We start from the raw sequence: 15,780 nt of genomic DNA on the forward strand, positions 1-15,780 counted from the left end.
GCACCGCACACACAAAGAGTATTATAAGACTATTAAAAATGTTTGGGGACGGGGGCTGGAGCGATAGCACAGCGGGTATGGGTGTTTGCCTTGCACGTGGCCAACCTGGGTTCGATTCCCAGTATCCCATATGGTCCCTTGAGCAATGCCAGGAGTAGTTCCTGAGTGCAGAGCCAGGAGTAACCGCTGTGCATTGCTGGGTGTGACACACACACAAAAATAAAATTAAAACGTTCAGGGTCACGGGTGTAGCTCAGCAGAGGAGCATCTGCCTTGTATGTTTGCAGTTCTGACCTGACCCTCACACTAAAACACAGAAAGAAAAGTGGGGAGAGAAAAGAACTGGCCAGGAAGATGGCTTGGAGGGCTGGAACACGGTTCACATCCTGGAGCCCAGCTTCTGTCTCCATACTGTCCAGCTCCCCCAGAGCACCAAACCGGGAATAGCTCTGGGTACTGCCAAGTACGAGCTTTCCCAGACAGATGCCTCATGCCCACCCCCACACCCTCCAGCAGTGCCAGCCATGAGCAACACCACATTTCTGGGCCCAAGCACTGAACCATCCAGCATTGCCAGCATATGCCTGGAAAGAGCCACCAGGTCTCCCTGGGAAGTGCCTCCAAAGAAATACAGGCAGAAAAATGCCGCTTGTCAATTTTGTTTTGTTAGTTTTACTGCCATGCCCAGTGATCCTCACGGCTTTTTCCTGACCCTGTGCCCAGGGATCACCCCGACAGGGCTCAGGTAAGCGATGTAGAATCAGGGATAACCCAGGCCAGCCCCTAGAAAGCAAGCATCTTAACTCTTGAACTATCTTCCTGGTTTCTTCATCTTTTTGACAGTGAACACAATTCCTTCATCTGGTTATTCCTCTTATAAGGAGGTGTCATCTGCTGCACTCAGCTCTGATGAGTGGAAGGGAGCTGAGGCAGGGAAAGCACCAGTCCACTGGGAACTTAGATTTTACTCTGGGAGAGAAACACTCACAACTAAGAGAATCTGAGCTAAGAAATAGTGAGTGGGAGGGCGCTGGGTTCCTAAGCAAGGCTGATACGAGCGTGAGCAGAGGGGTAGATTTCTGGAAGGCAGAAGCGGGGGCTTGGTACTAGAATGGCGATTCAGGGGTTCCGTGAGAGGAGGTGTGGGGCTGAGCAGCCAACTAGGAACAGAGTCTGGCAGATGGGGGGTTTACGGTGGTTGGAACCATGCAATACCTTGAGAGGACAGAGCGTCTGTGGTGTGTCTCTGGGACGGCTAGGGCATCAGGCAGAGCAGTCATGGAAGACAGCTCTGAACATCGCGAGTGCATGTGTGAAATGTAAGAGGCAAAGCAACATCACCTTGCATACAGATTCTTGTGTTGATTCCTAGGTACTTGATGTTTTTGGACATCGTTTTATTTTATCTTCAATGCATGTATGAAAAGTGTATTAAACCTCAGTAACATTCAGGGAAACAACATCTTAAACAATATTCATGAGATTGTTAAATATTAAAACAATGACATCAAGAGTTTATGAGGGTGTGAAGAATGTGATATTTTTATGAAGTTTAAAATTTTAAATGATTTAAAATTACAACACATTCCAATAAATAACGGAGTATCTACCCTAAAAAGTTACTGTGCTTGGAAATAAAAGGTACTATGCCTGGAAATAAAGTCTTGTGAAATAATGTTTAATGTATTTTGTTTGGCTGAATTTTTTTCAAATTGAGGTATCATAGTTTACAGTAGTATTGAAGTTATTTTAGAGTTGCAGAGATACGATACCGATGCATACTCCTTTGAATGGAGCGTATTTTGTGATTTGTTTCTCTTATAATTTGTTGTTTGTTCATAGAAATGCAACAGCTTTCTGTGTGTTGATCTTTCAGCCTGCTGTTATTATTATAAGAGGTTAAAATAGTCAAGTCTTGAGCATCTTCTACATATGTTATCATGTCAACTGCCAATAGTGGTAGTTGAACTTCCTTCCCGATGTGGATGCCTTTCATTTCTTTTTCCTGAATGGTGGCCGTGTGAGTTGAGGGAAGAAGTGCCTCGTTAGCTTCTGGTTTCCCCTTTCACTGTTAAACTAAACCTAGATCTCCCCAGAGGAATCACACGAAGACAAGTGGTGGTGCAACAAGCAAAGGGTCTTTATTTGTTAGCTCAGCTAGCTCGAGCTAGGGCTCTGTTCTGGCTCACCGACACAGTGGCAGCATTCTTGGAAGGAGTGGCCCCGAGTCTCAAGAGTGAGGAGTTTTTATACCATAACACTATGTAACAGGGACTTTCTACGGACCACCCTTTTGGCCGAAGTCTGAGGGGCTTTCCACTACTTGTACTTAACTGATAGTTATAAGTTGGAGTTACATAAGGGTTGCATAAGTGTTACATGAGGGTTTTTTAGGGGAGCTTCCCTACCTGCACTTGATTGGTAACCCTTAGTTGACCTCACCATGGGTATTTCACTTTGGGGAAATCATGACTCAATTTCAGGTTTCTGTGCTTAATTCCAGGAATTCTGGAACCAAAACCCAGGCCTAGCTTCTTCTGGCTTCTTTATGACCCTGTCATGGCACTGTCTTGGCTTCTATATCTCTCATCACCACTTTCAGCAGTGCTGCCCATCAAGGGTGAGGGCCGTGGCCTCCCTCTCCCATGCTGCACCCTAGGGCCCAGCTCTGAGCACTGGACAAGTCAACCAATTCCATTATTGACTGAGTTTATTGACAAATGCAGCATTTCCTGGGAGTTACAAGCCACAGTGGCTCAGAAAAGAAGGGGTGAAACTGAAAGTCTGTGAGAGATTCAGACAGTACCCTGCATGCCTCCTGGCCCTGCTGCTGGAGTGGACAGTCGCCATCCTCACCTCAGCTTCCTGTCATCCAGCTCTCCTCAGCTTCCTGTCATCCTCCTCTCCTCCACTTCCTGTCATCCTCACCTCAACTTCCTGTCAAATTCTCTTGGGCCATGGACATACCCCTAGCCTACGCACAGGGCAGAACAGCAGGGCAGGTGTTAATGCCTCTGGAGCATTCGAGAGGAGTGGGAGCAGTGGGAAAGCACCCCAGCTTCCTCGTGACCCTGTGGGACAACCCCCAAGGATGCCCCTCAAGCTCTGAAGAGATCCATTCTCAGCGGTTCTGCAGTCAGCTGTTCAATAGCAGCCTAAACCAGCTGCCACCCCTCCCTGGTTTCATCCCCAAGGCCTGGGGTCACTTCCAGATGAACCACTCAACCCAAAGTTTCCCAGAGGACCTGCTCTGAAATAAGACCCACCAAGGGTATGTAGCACAAGACCATGCATTAAAGCTGTGCACTCTTGTAATAAAGCTTTCTGAGCCAATAAAACTGGGAGCCTCTCACCCCAACTTTACTTTTACCTGAGGTTACCATGTATTGGGTCTCAGAGAAAGGTTTCATATAAGAAATCCTAGGGCTCAGAAACACCATGGAACTTTCTGAAGGAGGTCACAACAGGTGTGTGTTTGGTCAGCCTGTCTAGAAATTTTCCTCCAAATACTGTTTCACATCTCACCACCCTGTGAGCTGGGCTTCGTCATCCCTGGATTATACTCTGATCTTGAGAGCAAGGACAGAACCTTCAAACCAGCACACCTTCCTCCCCACGTCACCCACCCCCATCCCTGTGGTGGAGAACCCTGGCATAGACAAGCACACGTAGAACCTAATCCAAACCCCCACACTGCCCCCTGAGATCATCAGGGCCTGAAACACACACACACACACACACACACACACACACACACACACACACGGTGCCTGGGGCAGGTGGGCCTTATCTCCTCCCCTTAGTTCCGGTTTAGAAAGTGCCTTTTCTCGTGCATGCGGATATGTGCCTATTGAGTGACCCCATCAGCAAATACCGATGTTGGACGCCGGGGTGGGCGGCCTTTCCCTTATCTGGAGGCTCACTCAGACGGAAAGAGGCCCTGAGCCCAGCTGCTGTGTTGACTCTACATCCTCAGCCCATTGTACATGAAATTGATCTGGGGAGGTTTGTTTTTCTTCTTTTTCCTACAATCTCCTTATTAGTTCAGCCTCAGAAAGTCCCTTATCACTGCCGGATGTCAGGCCACACTCTACCATCAGGCTCAGGCTTGGTAGACTCTCCATTAATTGATTTTGCCCTCCCCCACTGTCCTGGGCAGCACAAATTGGCTCTGCCCATTAGCAGCAATAATTGCTGAGAAAGGATTATAAATCATGCCCTCTGTCTGTCCATCATTCCCTGTGGATTGAGGCCCCTGTGGGAAGGTGGCAGGAAGGGAGATGGGTCATTACTGGGCAGGAGAAGCCCCTAAGCCCTGCAGGTTCTCTCCTTAATTTGACCAAGTAAGGGAGGCCACTATCAAGGAGAAGACGGAGCAGAAACAAGCCCTTGGGAACCCAGAGCACCCTGTCCTGGAGTCTCCCCTTACCCTAAAACTCCCGTGGGCTACTTGAAACTTTGGACAGGATGAAATCCAACATACACTATGTCTCATATAGAACTTTTTTCTTTAATCAATGTTCCCTCTCTCAGGACCCCAGAGGGTGAGCAGGACTGGCTCAGAGCACGGGCAGCATCAGGATTAAGCCCAGGTGCTCAGGCATGCCCACAGCTACGGAGCCTCTTCCAGGCCCTTCCGCACAGGAAACCTTGATGGCAGACCTGTTAGGGTTGCCTCAGTGCCTGCAGGCTGCACTGGGGTTCGAACTCATGACCTCGGGTTTGCCCAGCAAGTATTTTAAGCAAAAGAACTGTCTTTGAGGTGTAGAGATTGTTTTTTTACAAAACCCACAACCCCATGATGAAGTTGAATTTCCTCCCTCTGTGGGAGGGGGAGGGTCACACCCTGTGGATTTCGGGGGTTATTCTGAACTCTGTGTTCTGGCGTCCCTTCTCCTGGCGCTCAAGGGCCGCATCGTGCTGTGGATGGAACCCTGTGTGCTTCAGCCCACTGAGCTCTCTGGTCTGAAGTGTAATAGAATTTAGTAGCAAAAACTAATAAAATAGGACTAATCTAACAATATATTTCAATAAAACATTTGTAGGGGCTGAAGTGATAGCACAGCGGGCAGGGTGTTTGCCTTTCACGCGGCTGGCCCAGGTTCGATTCCCAACATCCCATATGGTCCCCTGAGCTACCGCCGGAGTAATTCCTGAGTGCAGAGCCAGGAATAACCCCTGTGCATCACCAGGTATGACCCAAAAAGCCAAAAAAAAAAAAAAAACCTTAAAAAAAATTCGTAAACATGGTCCCTTTCTGTCTCTCAAAACCTCTCATTGGACATGATCTTTTCAGACCATGGGTGACCCGTGGGGAACCAAAACACAGAAAGCAGAATCCTAATTAGGAGAAGTGACTGCACTTGGGAACAGTAAACGTGCCCTAATTTGTTTTCTCTAACATTCTCTCTTCTTCCCTCCCTCCCCTTCCTCCTGATTCCCCTCCCCCTCCCCCAGACCTGCTGCCGGACTCTTCCTGGCACTTCCTGGGCACAGGGGAGGGGTCGTCCCACCTGGCTGGGGTAAGCTGTGGGGTGGGGGTCTTTAGCTGATTGAGATCAGCAGTCGCTGGGGAAGGTGCAGTGTGCGGTGATGCTTGCGGGCACTCAGGCTCTCCACAGAGCTTTGAGCCGAGAAATACTGAAGGAAAAACGCAGAGGGCCTGGGCATGGGGGCGCGGGGTGGGGGGTGCAGACACTGCTGGGCACGAGACACTCCGGGTGGGCTGCTGGGTGGAGGGGCCAGGAGGAGGGCAGCCAGGGCACTGCGAGGTGGGAAGCGGGGTGTGAAAACACAGCCCTGGATGCTCTTGATTCTCTACAACAAATTTTGTCAATTCCTGGAGCCATGGGCAGTAGGGCGTTTGCCTTGCAAGTGGCCAAAATGGCCGACCCGAGTTCGCTTCCTGCACCCCCTCGGAGAGCCCAGCAAGCTACTGAGAGTATTTTGCCTGCGCGGCAAAGCCTGGCAAGCTCCCCGTGACGTATTCAATATGCCAAACACAGTAACAACTGTCACAATGGGGACGTTACTGGGCCCGCTCGAGCAAATCGATGAACAACGGGAGGGCAGTGACAGTGACGGTGACTGGAGCCACGAGCAGATCCCTGCACTACCCACCTCCAGCCTGGCACAGTCAGAACAAGGGAAGAGCCCCTGAAGCCCTGGTGGAGAGCCGGCCTAAGGACAGTGGAAAGGAAAAGGCAAGTGTGGACAGAGGCCCAGCAAGGTGTGCGGTGTGCAGGTGCAAGTGGGCAACCTGGAGGGGCTCTGGACTGTCCCCTCCGCACCTGAGCTGCCCCAGCAGGGCCACCCTGCCCTGGCTGACAGGAAGGGGAGAGGGGGCCGGCAACAGCTCCCCTTCTGGGCTGGGCTGACTCCCTGGCTGTGTTTGGGCTGGAGTCACTCCCGGCAGTGGCCATGTGGAACTGTGTGCCCCAGCCCGCAGCAGCCCCTCGTTAGGAAGGAGCCACCTGCCCAGAGCGTTCCTGTCCGCTGGACCCAGGCTAACTGGCCAACACTCCCGGCCCCTGAACCTCCTGTGCCTGGCCTGCATGTGGGCTCTTCAGGACGAGCCGGGACACGGGAGCCATTTGCTACAGGGACCTCGAGTAAGAGCTGATTGCCTGGCAGGATGGGGGTTTGAGCCCCTGCCCCTCGTGTCCTGCAGGACCAGCTGGGGGCTTTTCTGGGCAGGAAGCCAAGATCCACACAGAGCTGGGACAGCCTTGTTTCCCTGCTTGCCTGGACGCTGCTCTTGGTCCTCCCCTCCTCCACTCTGTAACTGCAAAGAACAGGCCAGGAGCAGGACGGTGGGCCTCCCCCTCACTCCCCAACTGAACAGGACAATGGGATAGCACAGGACGACGGGCTAGCGTGCCCTCACTACTCAGCTGAGCAGGACGATCGCCTGGGCTGCACTCTCTCCCCAGCTGAGCAGGACAGTGGGCTAGCCTGGCCTCTCTCCCCAGCTGAGCAGGAAGGTGGGCCAACCTGCCTTCTCTCCCCAACCTAAGCAGGACGGTGGGCTCGCCTGCCCTCTCTCCCCAGTCTAAGCAGGATGATGGGCCTCCCCCTCACTCTCCTGCCTGGGACTGACTCCAGGACTGCCAGTAAGCTCAAAGCAGGCAGCCCGTGCCTGCAACGTGAAGCACTGAGTGAGATTCCGAGGCCCCTGTGAGCACTGCTGGGTCCTGGGAGCAAACTGCCAGCCTGTCAGCCTGCCCAGATTCCTGAGCACACTGGAGAATGCTATCCCCTCCCCCAGATAAATAGAATAAACAACAGCAACATGAACAAAAAAAAAAAAAAAAACTTGTCTCCGTGAGCCAGGAAGGACGTTTGCTGCTGCCACCGCCGCTTCCATGAAAGGGGAACCCCCCCGCCCCGCCGTGACTGCTGGGAACTCACAGCCTGGCACAGCCCCAGAGGTCAGACGCAGAGTGAACACGTGACTCGGAACCCCACTGCCGGGCCTGCTCCTGAGCCAGGACAGGCAGCTTCAGCTTGAGGCCAGAAACAGCCCCATGCCAGGACTTTGGGCCCCGGGTCCCACTCCTTCCCAGCACGAGTCTGGCAGTGCCGGGGTCTGGGCTTCCCCCGCCACAGGTGTTTCCAGCTGTACCCCACCCACATTTTCCACAGCCACAACTGAAGAGAGTGACCCCCAGCAAACCACGTGGCCAGAGAGTGACCCTCATGGGTAGGACGCATGTGGGCATTGCAGACACAGGAGGGCGACCTGGGTTTCCAGCATGGGTGGGAGGAAGGAGGGGGGCCCGGAGGGGGGCATCTTGTCCACGAGCACTCTTGGCAGCTGTACTCAAGGTGGCCTAACCCCAACATCTATCAACGGATGAGCATGTAAAGAAAACGTGGCTCGTCCAGACCAATGAAACAGCACTCAGGCATACAGCACAATAAAGGTCTGACTTGGCTGCACCATGCGGGACTCTGGGAACACGGAAATTCTAGAAGCCAGACACAGAAGACACAGAGCGTCTGATTCTATGCCTATAAGATGTTGACATAGGCAGGTCCTCAGAAATAGGACTGGAGAGATAGTTAAGAGCGTCAGGCCCTTGTTTTGCACACAACTGCCCAGTTACAATCACCAGCACCCCATACGGTCCCCAGAGCCCAACCAGGAGTGAACTCTGAGCACAGAAACAGCAGCCAGTCCTGAGCACTACCAGGTGTGCCCCCCAAACAAAACAAAGCAAAAGAAATAGAAAGCAGAGGAAGGTGGGTGCAGGGTTTCCTTGGAGGGGATGGAACTCTGTTGGAATCTCAAATTGACCATGGGGCTGTCTGCACAACTCCATGAACTTTCCGAGAACTCCTTCGATTGTTGGCCTTGGCTCCGTGAATGGGACAGCCACAGACCGCCTCTTGATAAAGCTGTTCCCCAAACATGCCTGCCTCCCACGAAGAAGAGAAGAGATAGAAACGCCCAGATTCTGCCCACCCAGACTCATGGCCATCTCCCCAAAGCCAGGTGCCTTCTGCTTTCTTTTAAATAGTCACACCATGGGGCTGGAGCGATAGCACAGCGGGTAGGGCATTTGCCTTGCGTGTCGCCAACCAAGGTTCGATTCCCAGCATCCCATGTGGTCCCCTGAGCACGGCCAGGAGTAACTCCTGAGTGCAGAGCCAGGAGGAACCCCTGTGCATCGCCGGATGTGACCCAAAAAGCAAAATTGAATAAATAAATAAATAGCCGCACCAACTTGTTCTCTTCTGATGGGAACCTACTAAAGGATTTCATGCAAGGAAAAATTATCAGCGAGAGCTAGAAGGCAAATGCATGCCATTTATTAACAGCATCCGCCTCGATACTGCCCTGGACAGAGATTGTCCTCTGTCTGTTTGCTCTGCCCTGATTCGTCACCCCGTTTACTCATCTCTGGGTTCCCCCAATGGGCAGGGCAATGCTCTGAGCCCCAGTCCGTTGCCAAGGCAACTGAGTACAAGGTTTATTCACAGATTCTGATTCCTTCCCGACTCCCAAGCTTGGGGGCTTGAAGCTTTTGTGGATACAAGGCTGGGGGCTGCTGAGGGGGGCGGGGGGTGACTAGAGCAGGGGCTGGTAAAATTAGATTTGGCCCAGAAACACCTTTGATTGGGAGGCAGAGAGGGACCCACTGACCTCAGGAGACCCAGGAGGTCCCTCCGAGGGTCCTAGCCCCTGACTTTTTTTTTTTCCATGGAGAGAAAGTAACTGGGCGAGGGGTGACAGGCTTGTTTGCACACAGACTTAGTGCAGCCGAGCCGAGCCGTGCTGTTTAGACTCCCGGCGCCAGACACCAGCAGGTCTGAGCCCAGGAGAGAGAGGAGGACGGAGCAGGCAAGAAGTTCCCTCGGCCAGCCCGGGGCCTGGGCCAGCCTCACCATGCCCCCTGCGAGGCTCTACAGCTGTTGGGGTGGCCGGGCACTGCCCTTGCTGATGGCCTATGTCTGCTACCTGCTGCTCGGCGCCAGCGTCTTCCAGCTGTTGGAGAAAGAGGCAGAGTCGAATTCCCGGGACCAGTTCCAGGTGGAGAAGCTGCACTTCCTGAAGAACTACACCTGCCTGGACCAGCGCGCGCTGGAGCAATTTGTGGAGGTACTGAGGGCTTGCCGGAGGGGGTCGGTTGGACAGGTCAGTTCAGTCCCCAGGAGCAATGCTCTCTTCGAAAACAAGCTGGTGGACAGAAAGCCAGGGGACCTCACACTGGCTTCCTGGCCCTGGTCTTCGCTGAATTGCTGTGTGACATAGGGCAAGTCACCTAACCTCTCTGGACCTCATTTCGTCCTCTGTAGGGTGGCACCAGCTGGATATTGAGTATCGGGACAGCCACAGTGTCCCCTCTCCTCCTCAGGCAGGGAGACAGCACTACCTCGCAAACGGAAGACCCTGAGTCCCACCCCAGTACCACATGGCACCCTGCGCACTGATGGGGGAGGGGGCCTCTGGAACCTTCCAGCAATGCCTCAGGCCATGCCAATGCCCCAGGACAACCTAGGCAGTGACAGGGCTAGGTGGTCAGAGAGAACTTTCTAGAGTTGTGAAGGACCTCACCAGGCCCTTTCTTCCAGGAAATGAGCTTCCTGCCGCAGATATATTTATTTTTCTTGCTTCACTACAACTCAAAGCTGGTGCACAGACCCCATTTTTGCTCTGGGTGGGGGTTGAGCACAGGCACCCTCAAACCTCCAGAGGTCAGCTGACCTGCCTCCCTCCCCGCACCTAAGTCCAGAGCTCCTACACAGGATTGCTGGGGTCTAATAAGCTCTGCCTGCTCGGGCTGCCCCTCCCGCGTCTCCCAAGGGAGCAGAACCCTTGACCGTCTCCAGCCTCCTGGGGAGGCCCCTGAAGGCCCTGAAGAGCCGGGGCCAGCAAGCAGGGAGGCAGACAAACGCCGGGGTGAGGAGCCCCCTCCTGTCCAAGCCTGGAGAATCACAAGCATGGAAACCACTCAGAGCAGTTCTGAAGACGGGCTCCCCCAGGACCCGCCTGGCTTTCTGCAGCCCAGAAGTTCGTGGCTGTGTCCAGAGGCCCCTCATCCCGCTCAGCTGCGTGGGAAGCTCAGGTCTGAGCCAGGACGCGGGCAGCCAGGGCTCAAGGTCAGGGCTGCTCCCGGGGGAGAGGGGGTCCTGGCCTCTCTGGGAAAGAGAGGGAGACCAGGTCTGCATGTCCCTGCCAGCCGGCCCTGTCAGGACGCCCAGCCAGCGGAACACACAGTTCCCACCGGAGGAGAGGCCCGGACCGCCCCACCCCCACCCCGCTGCTGCCTCCTACTCCTACCTGCTGACAGCTTCAGGGGTGGGGGTTGCTGAGGCAGGAAGGGGCCCTGCCCAACTCCAAAACTCAGGACCAAGAGACCTAGGTTTGAGTTTGGGGGGCTTGGGGGCTCTGCTCCTGTTTATACGCCATACACAAAGCATGCATATGCCCATAACACACACACCACACACACACACACACACACACACACACACACACACACACACACACACCTTTGCCCAGACTGCTAACGGAATTTCTCCTTTAGGCCTGGGTCAGGACCCACTAGGGGGCAGCAAAGAGCAACTTTGCTGCCAGCTCATCTTAAACTCTTGGTTCCTGGGTCCTTGGTCCCCTAGGAAGAGAGCCCTGTGGCTTCCCTCTGCTCGCCAAACCCCTTATTCTAAGCAAGTCCTCACTGGAAAACCACCCTGGTTCTCCTGATTGTCCCCCAGCAATCCACTTACACCTCACCTTCTTGGCTCTTTTCCTGTACACCAGTCTAAGTCCGTGGACTCAGCCAGCCCTGCCATCGGGGCAGGCAGTGGATTGGGAATCCAACGATCGTGGGCAAGTCATTTGCCATGCTGACCTTCTCGCCCTTGTTCATGAAAGGGAAATGCTATTCTCCAAGAATCTCATTCAGGGGCTGGAGTGATAGCACAGCAGGTAGGGCGAACACAGGTTCGATTCCTAGCATCTCATACGGTCCCCTGAGCACCGCCAGGAGTGATTCCTGAGTGCAAAGCCAGGAGTAACTCCTGAGCATGGCCAGGTATGACCCAAAAAGAAAAAAAAAAAACCCTCATTTCATGACAGGGCATAAAAGCTCCCTGCTAAGTGCTCGGCCAGAAGACAAGCCGCCATCTCCCTCTTCTTCCTGTGTCCTTTCTGTCTCCCATTGTAGGTCATCCTGGAGGCCTGGGTGAAGGGCGTGAACCCCAAAGGCAACTCCACCAACCCCAGCAACTGGGACTTCGGCAGCAGCTTCTTCTTCGCAGGCACTGTGGTCACCACCATAGGTGAGAAGGGGCCCCCCCAAGCTCCTTTCCTAGGCCGTGTCCCCCAATAGCAGAGACCAGGGTGAGAAAGTGGTTCGACTATGTGATAGTTCCAAGGAATTTGGGTAGAGAAGTGGGATAGTGAAGTTGGAAAGAAAAGAGGCAATGAAGTTTGGGGGGTTGAGCAAGGTGGAGCGGAGGAGCTCGGCTGTGCCTGGAAGCCCATTTGTAGGGATGGGGGTCCTCGGGCCTTTGAGTAGCATCTCCTGGCCTCCCTGGTGCAGAGCTGTCCTACATGTATCATCCTCTAGCATCGGTACCTGCCCACGGACCACACACACTCCTGCTGCCAGGAAATCTCTGAGAGGTTCCAGGGACTTGGAGGGATCATCGTTTGCACGGACAGGAACTGTGTACCCATCTGTGGGGAATTCTCAAGGGTTTTGAGATTACAGGTCACTGCCAGTGTCTGCAGAATCCCCCAGTCAGAAAACATGGGTGACCACCTGCAAGGAAGCTCTAGACCCTGAAGAAGCAAGCAGTCCAATGCCGCACACCTTCCTTGAACTCAAGCAGCATGCAAGTCAGACAAAAGAGGGTGAGGGTGGGGCTTCAACTTGGATCAGCCGGCAGAAATAAAAACTAAAGTTGGATCAGACCCAAGTTCAATGCTCGAGGAGTTTCCGATCCAATAGAGAGGAGTAAGATAAGCACACTCACAACAAAGCAGATCTTGCATCAGATAGGAAGAGCACTAAGGACTGTGGGGAATCACACCTCCTTGACAGGAAGAGGGTGCAGTCAGGAGACTTCCTGGAGGCGGTGCCATCTGAAATGGGCCCTTAAAGACCTCCTCTGAGGCGCATCTTCTTGTGAGCAGAGGTCATTCTAGCTTGAGAATTCATAAAAGCTGCTCTCCCCAGAAGTGGTGGAAGACCAACCTCTGTTAGAGAGTGGGGGTTGGGAGGCCCCTAGGAGCTCTTCCTCCCCATCCTTGTCTGTGTGCTCACCTCACAGGATACGGGAACCTGGCACCCAGCACAGAGGCAGGCCAGGTCTTCTGTGTCTTCTATGCTCTGGTGGGCATCCCACTCAACGTGATCTTCCTCAACCACCTGGGGACCGGGCTGCGTGCCCATCTGGTCACCTTCCAGAGGTGGGAGGACCAGCCCAGGCGCTCTCAGGTAGGGATGGCCACGCCGAGTCCTCCGGCAGCTGACACTGCCATAGGGGTGTGTGTGTGGCGGGGGGGGGGTGGTGGGAGACAGTCCTGGAATAAGGGATTGAGCAGAGGACACGGGTGGATGCAGGAAAAGCCGGCATGGGCAGCTCCTCCAGGAGTTCGGGGCCTCACTCACCTTCCCTAGGCTGGTTGGGCCTTTAAGTCTCTACTCCAATCTGGCTGACCTTTGGCACTTCTCTACAGCTGTAAGAAAGCCTAAAGGATCAACTCTTAATGGGGCCACATGGGCTTCTTGGGGGGCCATCTCTGTGTCCATCTTGAAGTTCCATCACGCTTGCTTCACACAAGCCCACCCTCATTGACCACTGAGTCCCTTAAAGATGCTTATGCAAAAAGGGTGGAGGAATCTGCTCAGGCCCCCATCTGAGGCCCTAGGATCTGTTTAAGGGTGATTGCCCAAGCCTCAGGGCTGGAGTGATAACATGGCAGGTAGGGTGTTTGCCTTGCACGCAGCGACCCAGGTTCGATTCCTCCACCCCTCTCAGAGAGCCTAGCAAGCTACCAAGAGTATCCCACCTGCATGGCAAAGCCTGGCAAGCTCCCCATGGCATATTCAAGATGCCAAAAACAGTAACAGCAAGTCTCACAATGGAGACGTCACTGGTGCCCGCTTGAGCAAATCAATGAACAACGGGATGACGGTGCTACAGTGCTACAGTGCCCAAGCCTGAAGGAGTGTCCAAATTCTAATTTAACTAAATTCAGATGAGGCTAAATTTAGGGCAGGATGGTGCACACAGAGATGCCAGCCCCAGCCAGAGGTCTGCATGGCCAGAAAGGGTGGGGGGCGGAGGTTGGGGGCGTCTAACTCAGGCTCAGGTTCAGTCACACTCAGATTGGCCCAGACATCCCCTGGATATACGCCATCCTGGATCTGCTCTCTCCCAGCTCCTGCAGATGCTGGGCCTGGTTCTGTTCCTGGCCCTGGGCACGCTGGCCATCCTCATCTTCCCACCCATGGTCTTCAGTCACGTGGAGGGCTGGAGCTTCAGCGAGGGCTTCTACTTTGCCTTCGTCACCCTCAGCACTATCGGCTTCGGGGACTACGTGGTCGGTGAGGAGGCGGTCAACCCCCTTTCTCGGGATGGGGACCATCATGGTTCAGGGGGTGGGGAGATGTCCATGGGGCAGCGAGGGGGCACTCCTGCCAATCCAAGAGCCCTGGGGTATTCTGGGTGATGAATGGGGTCGGGGCTGGGACCTGACACCCTTCCTTCCGGAACTCTCTGGAGCTGATCTGGGTCTGGAAGGACTGTCAGGGCCCTCTGGAGTCTGGGGGTGGTCACCTCCTCAGGCCACTGGCACTTATTACCCCCTTCCCTGCAGGCACGGACCCCAGCAAGCACTATATCCCGATATACCGGAGCCTGGCAGCCATCTGGATCCTCGTGGGGCTGGCCTGGCTGGCGCTGGTCCTTCCGCTGGGTCCCCTGCTTCTGCGCAGATGTGCCCGGCTGGGGCTCATCAGCTGGAGCCTTGGTCTCAAGGAGGGGGGCACCCCCGAGGCCGATGGGCTCCCCAGGCCTAAGAAGGTCCCCATAGCTTCATGAGGTCCCCCCAGAAGCCTCAGGAGCAGCTCCCAGCTTCCCCAACCCCCCTTGGATTTCCTGCCCCACCTCTTCCTCGGCCATCACTCTCCCCTCAGAGTCCTGGCCCAGAGTTCTCTGGAGAAAGCAGACAGGAAAGTAACAGAAGCACAGAGACTGGGTCCCAGACAGTGTGAGGAGCGAGATGTGTGCCTTCCCCCCAGCCCTGCAGGAGGGCTGGCTCAGCCCTCTGCAGCACAGGTTCTGCCTAGCTGAGTTCTATCCCCAGCCCCTCCAGGTCCCCTGAGCACCACCGGGGAGTGACTCCCGAGCACCGAGCCGGGAGTAGCCCCTGAGAACCAGAGAGAAAGAGAGAGCCAGAAAACTTGGAAGCAGCCAGGCTTCATCACGGTGGCAGAATTCCTGTGGCCCTCCCAGGGGCCCTTCTCCAGAGCAGCCAGCGCAGGGGGGCTCAGGCTTGCCTCCCTGGCTCTGTGCACGCGGTGTATTTTCCGGGTGCCCACTCTGTGCCAAGCGAGCTCCGGGCTTCCACACGCACCAAATTGAGCTGCGGAATTAGGCTGCAGAGAAGCAGCACCACCCATGACCCCGTCTGCTGAGGCAGGACAAGGGCTCAGGGCAGTGCCTGGCCTGGAGGGGGGAGGAGAGGCTTTGGGGCAGCCCCATGCAAACGGGGTACCTGCCCCAGGAAGCTGGCAGCCTTCTAGTGCCTCTCCTCCCTCCCTGACCCCACTCCCCTCACCCAGACACCAACAGCTGCTTGTAAACACAGTGTGTGAGTTCTTAGTTGCCCCATCACGTTTTCTTTTTCTTTTTCTCTTTATAATTTTCTTTGGTTTGGGGGCCACATTCAGTGGTGTCGGGCCTTACTCCTGGCTCTGCGCCCAGGGACCACTCCTGGCGGGCTCGGGGGACCATATGTGGTGCCGGAGATCGAACCTGGGTTGGTCAGGTGCAGGACAGATGCTCTCCCCGCTGTCCGATCATCCTGGTCCCACCCATCCTCTTCTGTTAATACAGCCCCTTGGTCCACAGCATCATTCCTCCACAGAGTCTTTGAGTACCCTGTGGGAAACTGAAGTGCCAGCAGATGGCAGATGATTTCCAGGACATCAGCTCTGTAGAGGCTTGGGGTCCCTTGGGGGGTCTCTCTGCAGCCCCATCTCCTGTCAGATTCGGGCATCCCAGGTCAGAGTGTCGGTTGGTGAGGAGCCTCTGTCCGAC

The 15,780-nt window shown here is 54.6% G+C and overlaps 1 protein-coding gene across 1 annotated transcript; it reads left to right on the forward strand.

Annotated features, from left to right (window-relative positions):
• Window positions 1–9,391: 9,391 nt before the first annotated feature.
• On the forward strand, window positions 9,392–14,559 carry KCNK16 (potassium two pore domain channel subfamily K member 16). Its single transcript, XM_056137355.1, has 5 exons — window positions 9,392–9,604; window positions 11,673–11,787; window positions 12,784–12,950; window positions 13,898–14,063; window positions 14,336–14,559. Exons 1-5 carry the CDS (start codon window positions 9,392–9,394, stop codon window positions 14,557–14,559), a joined length of 885 nt encoding a protein of 294 aa, XP_055993330.1.
• The last annotated feature ends 1,221 nt before the right edge of the window (window positions 14,560–15,780 follow it).

This window comes from Sorex fumeus, unplaced genomic scaffold (genome assembly GCF_029834395.1).
Source record: "Sorex fumeus unplaced genomic scaffold, SorFum_2.1 ptg000123l, whole genome shotgun sequence".
Taxonomy (NCBI): Eukaryota; Metazoa; Chordata; class Mammalia; order Eulipotyphla; family Soricidae; genus Sorex; species Sorex fumeus.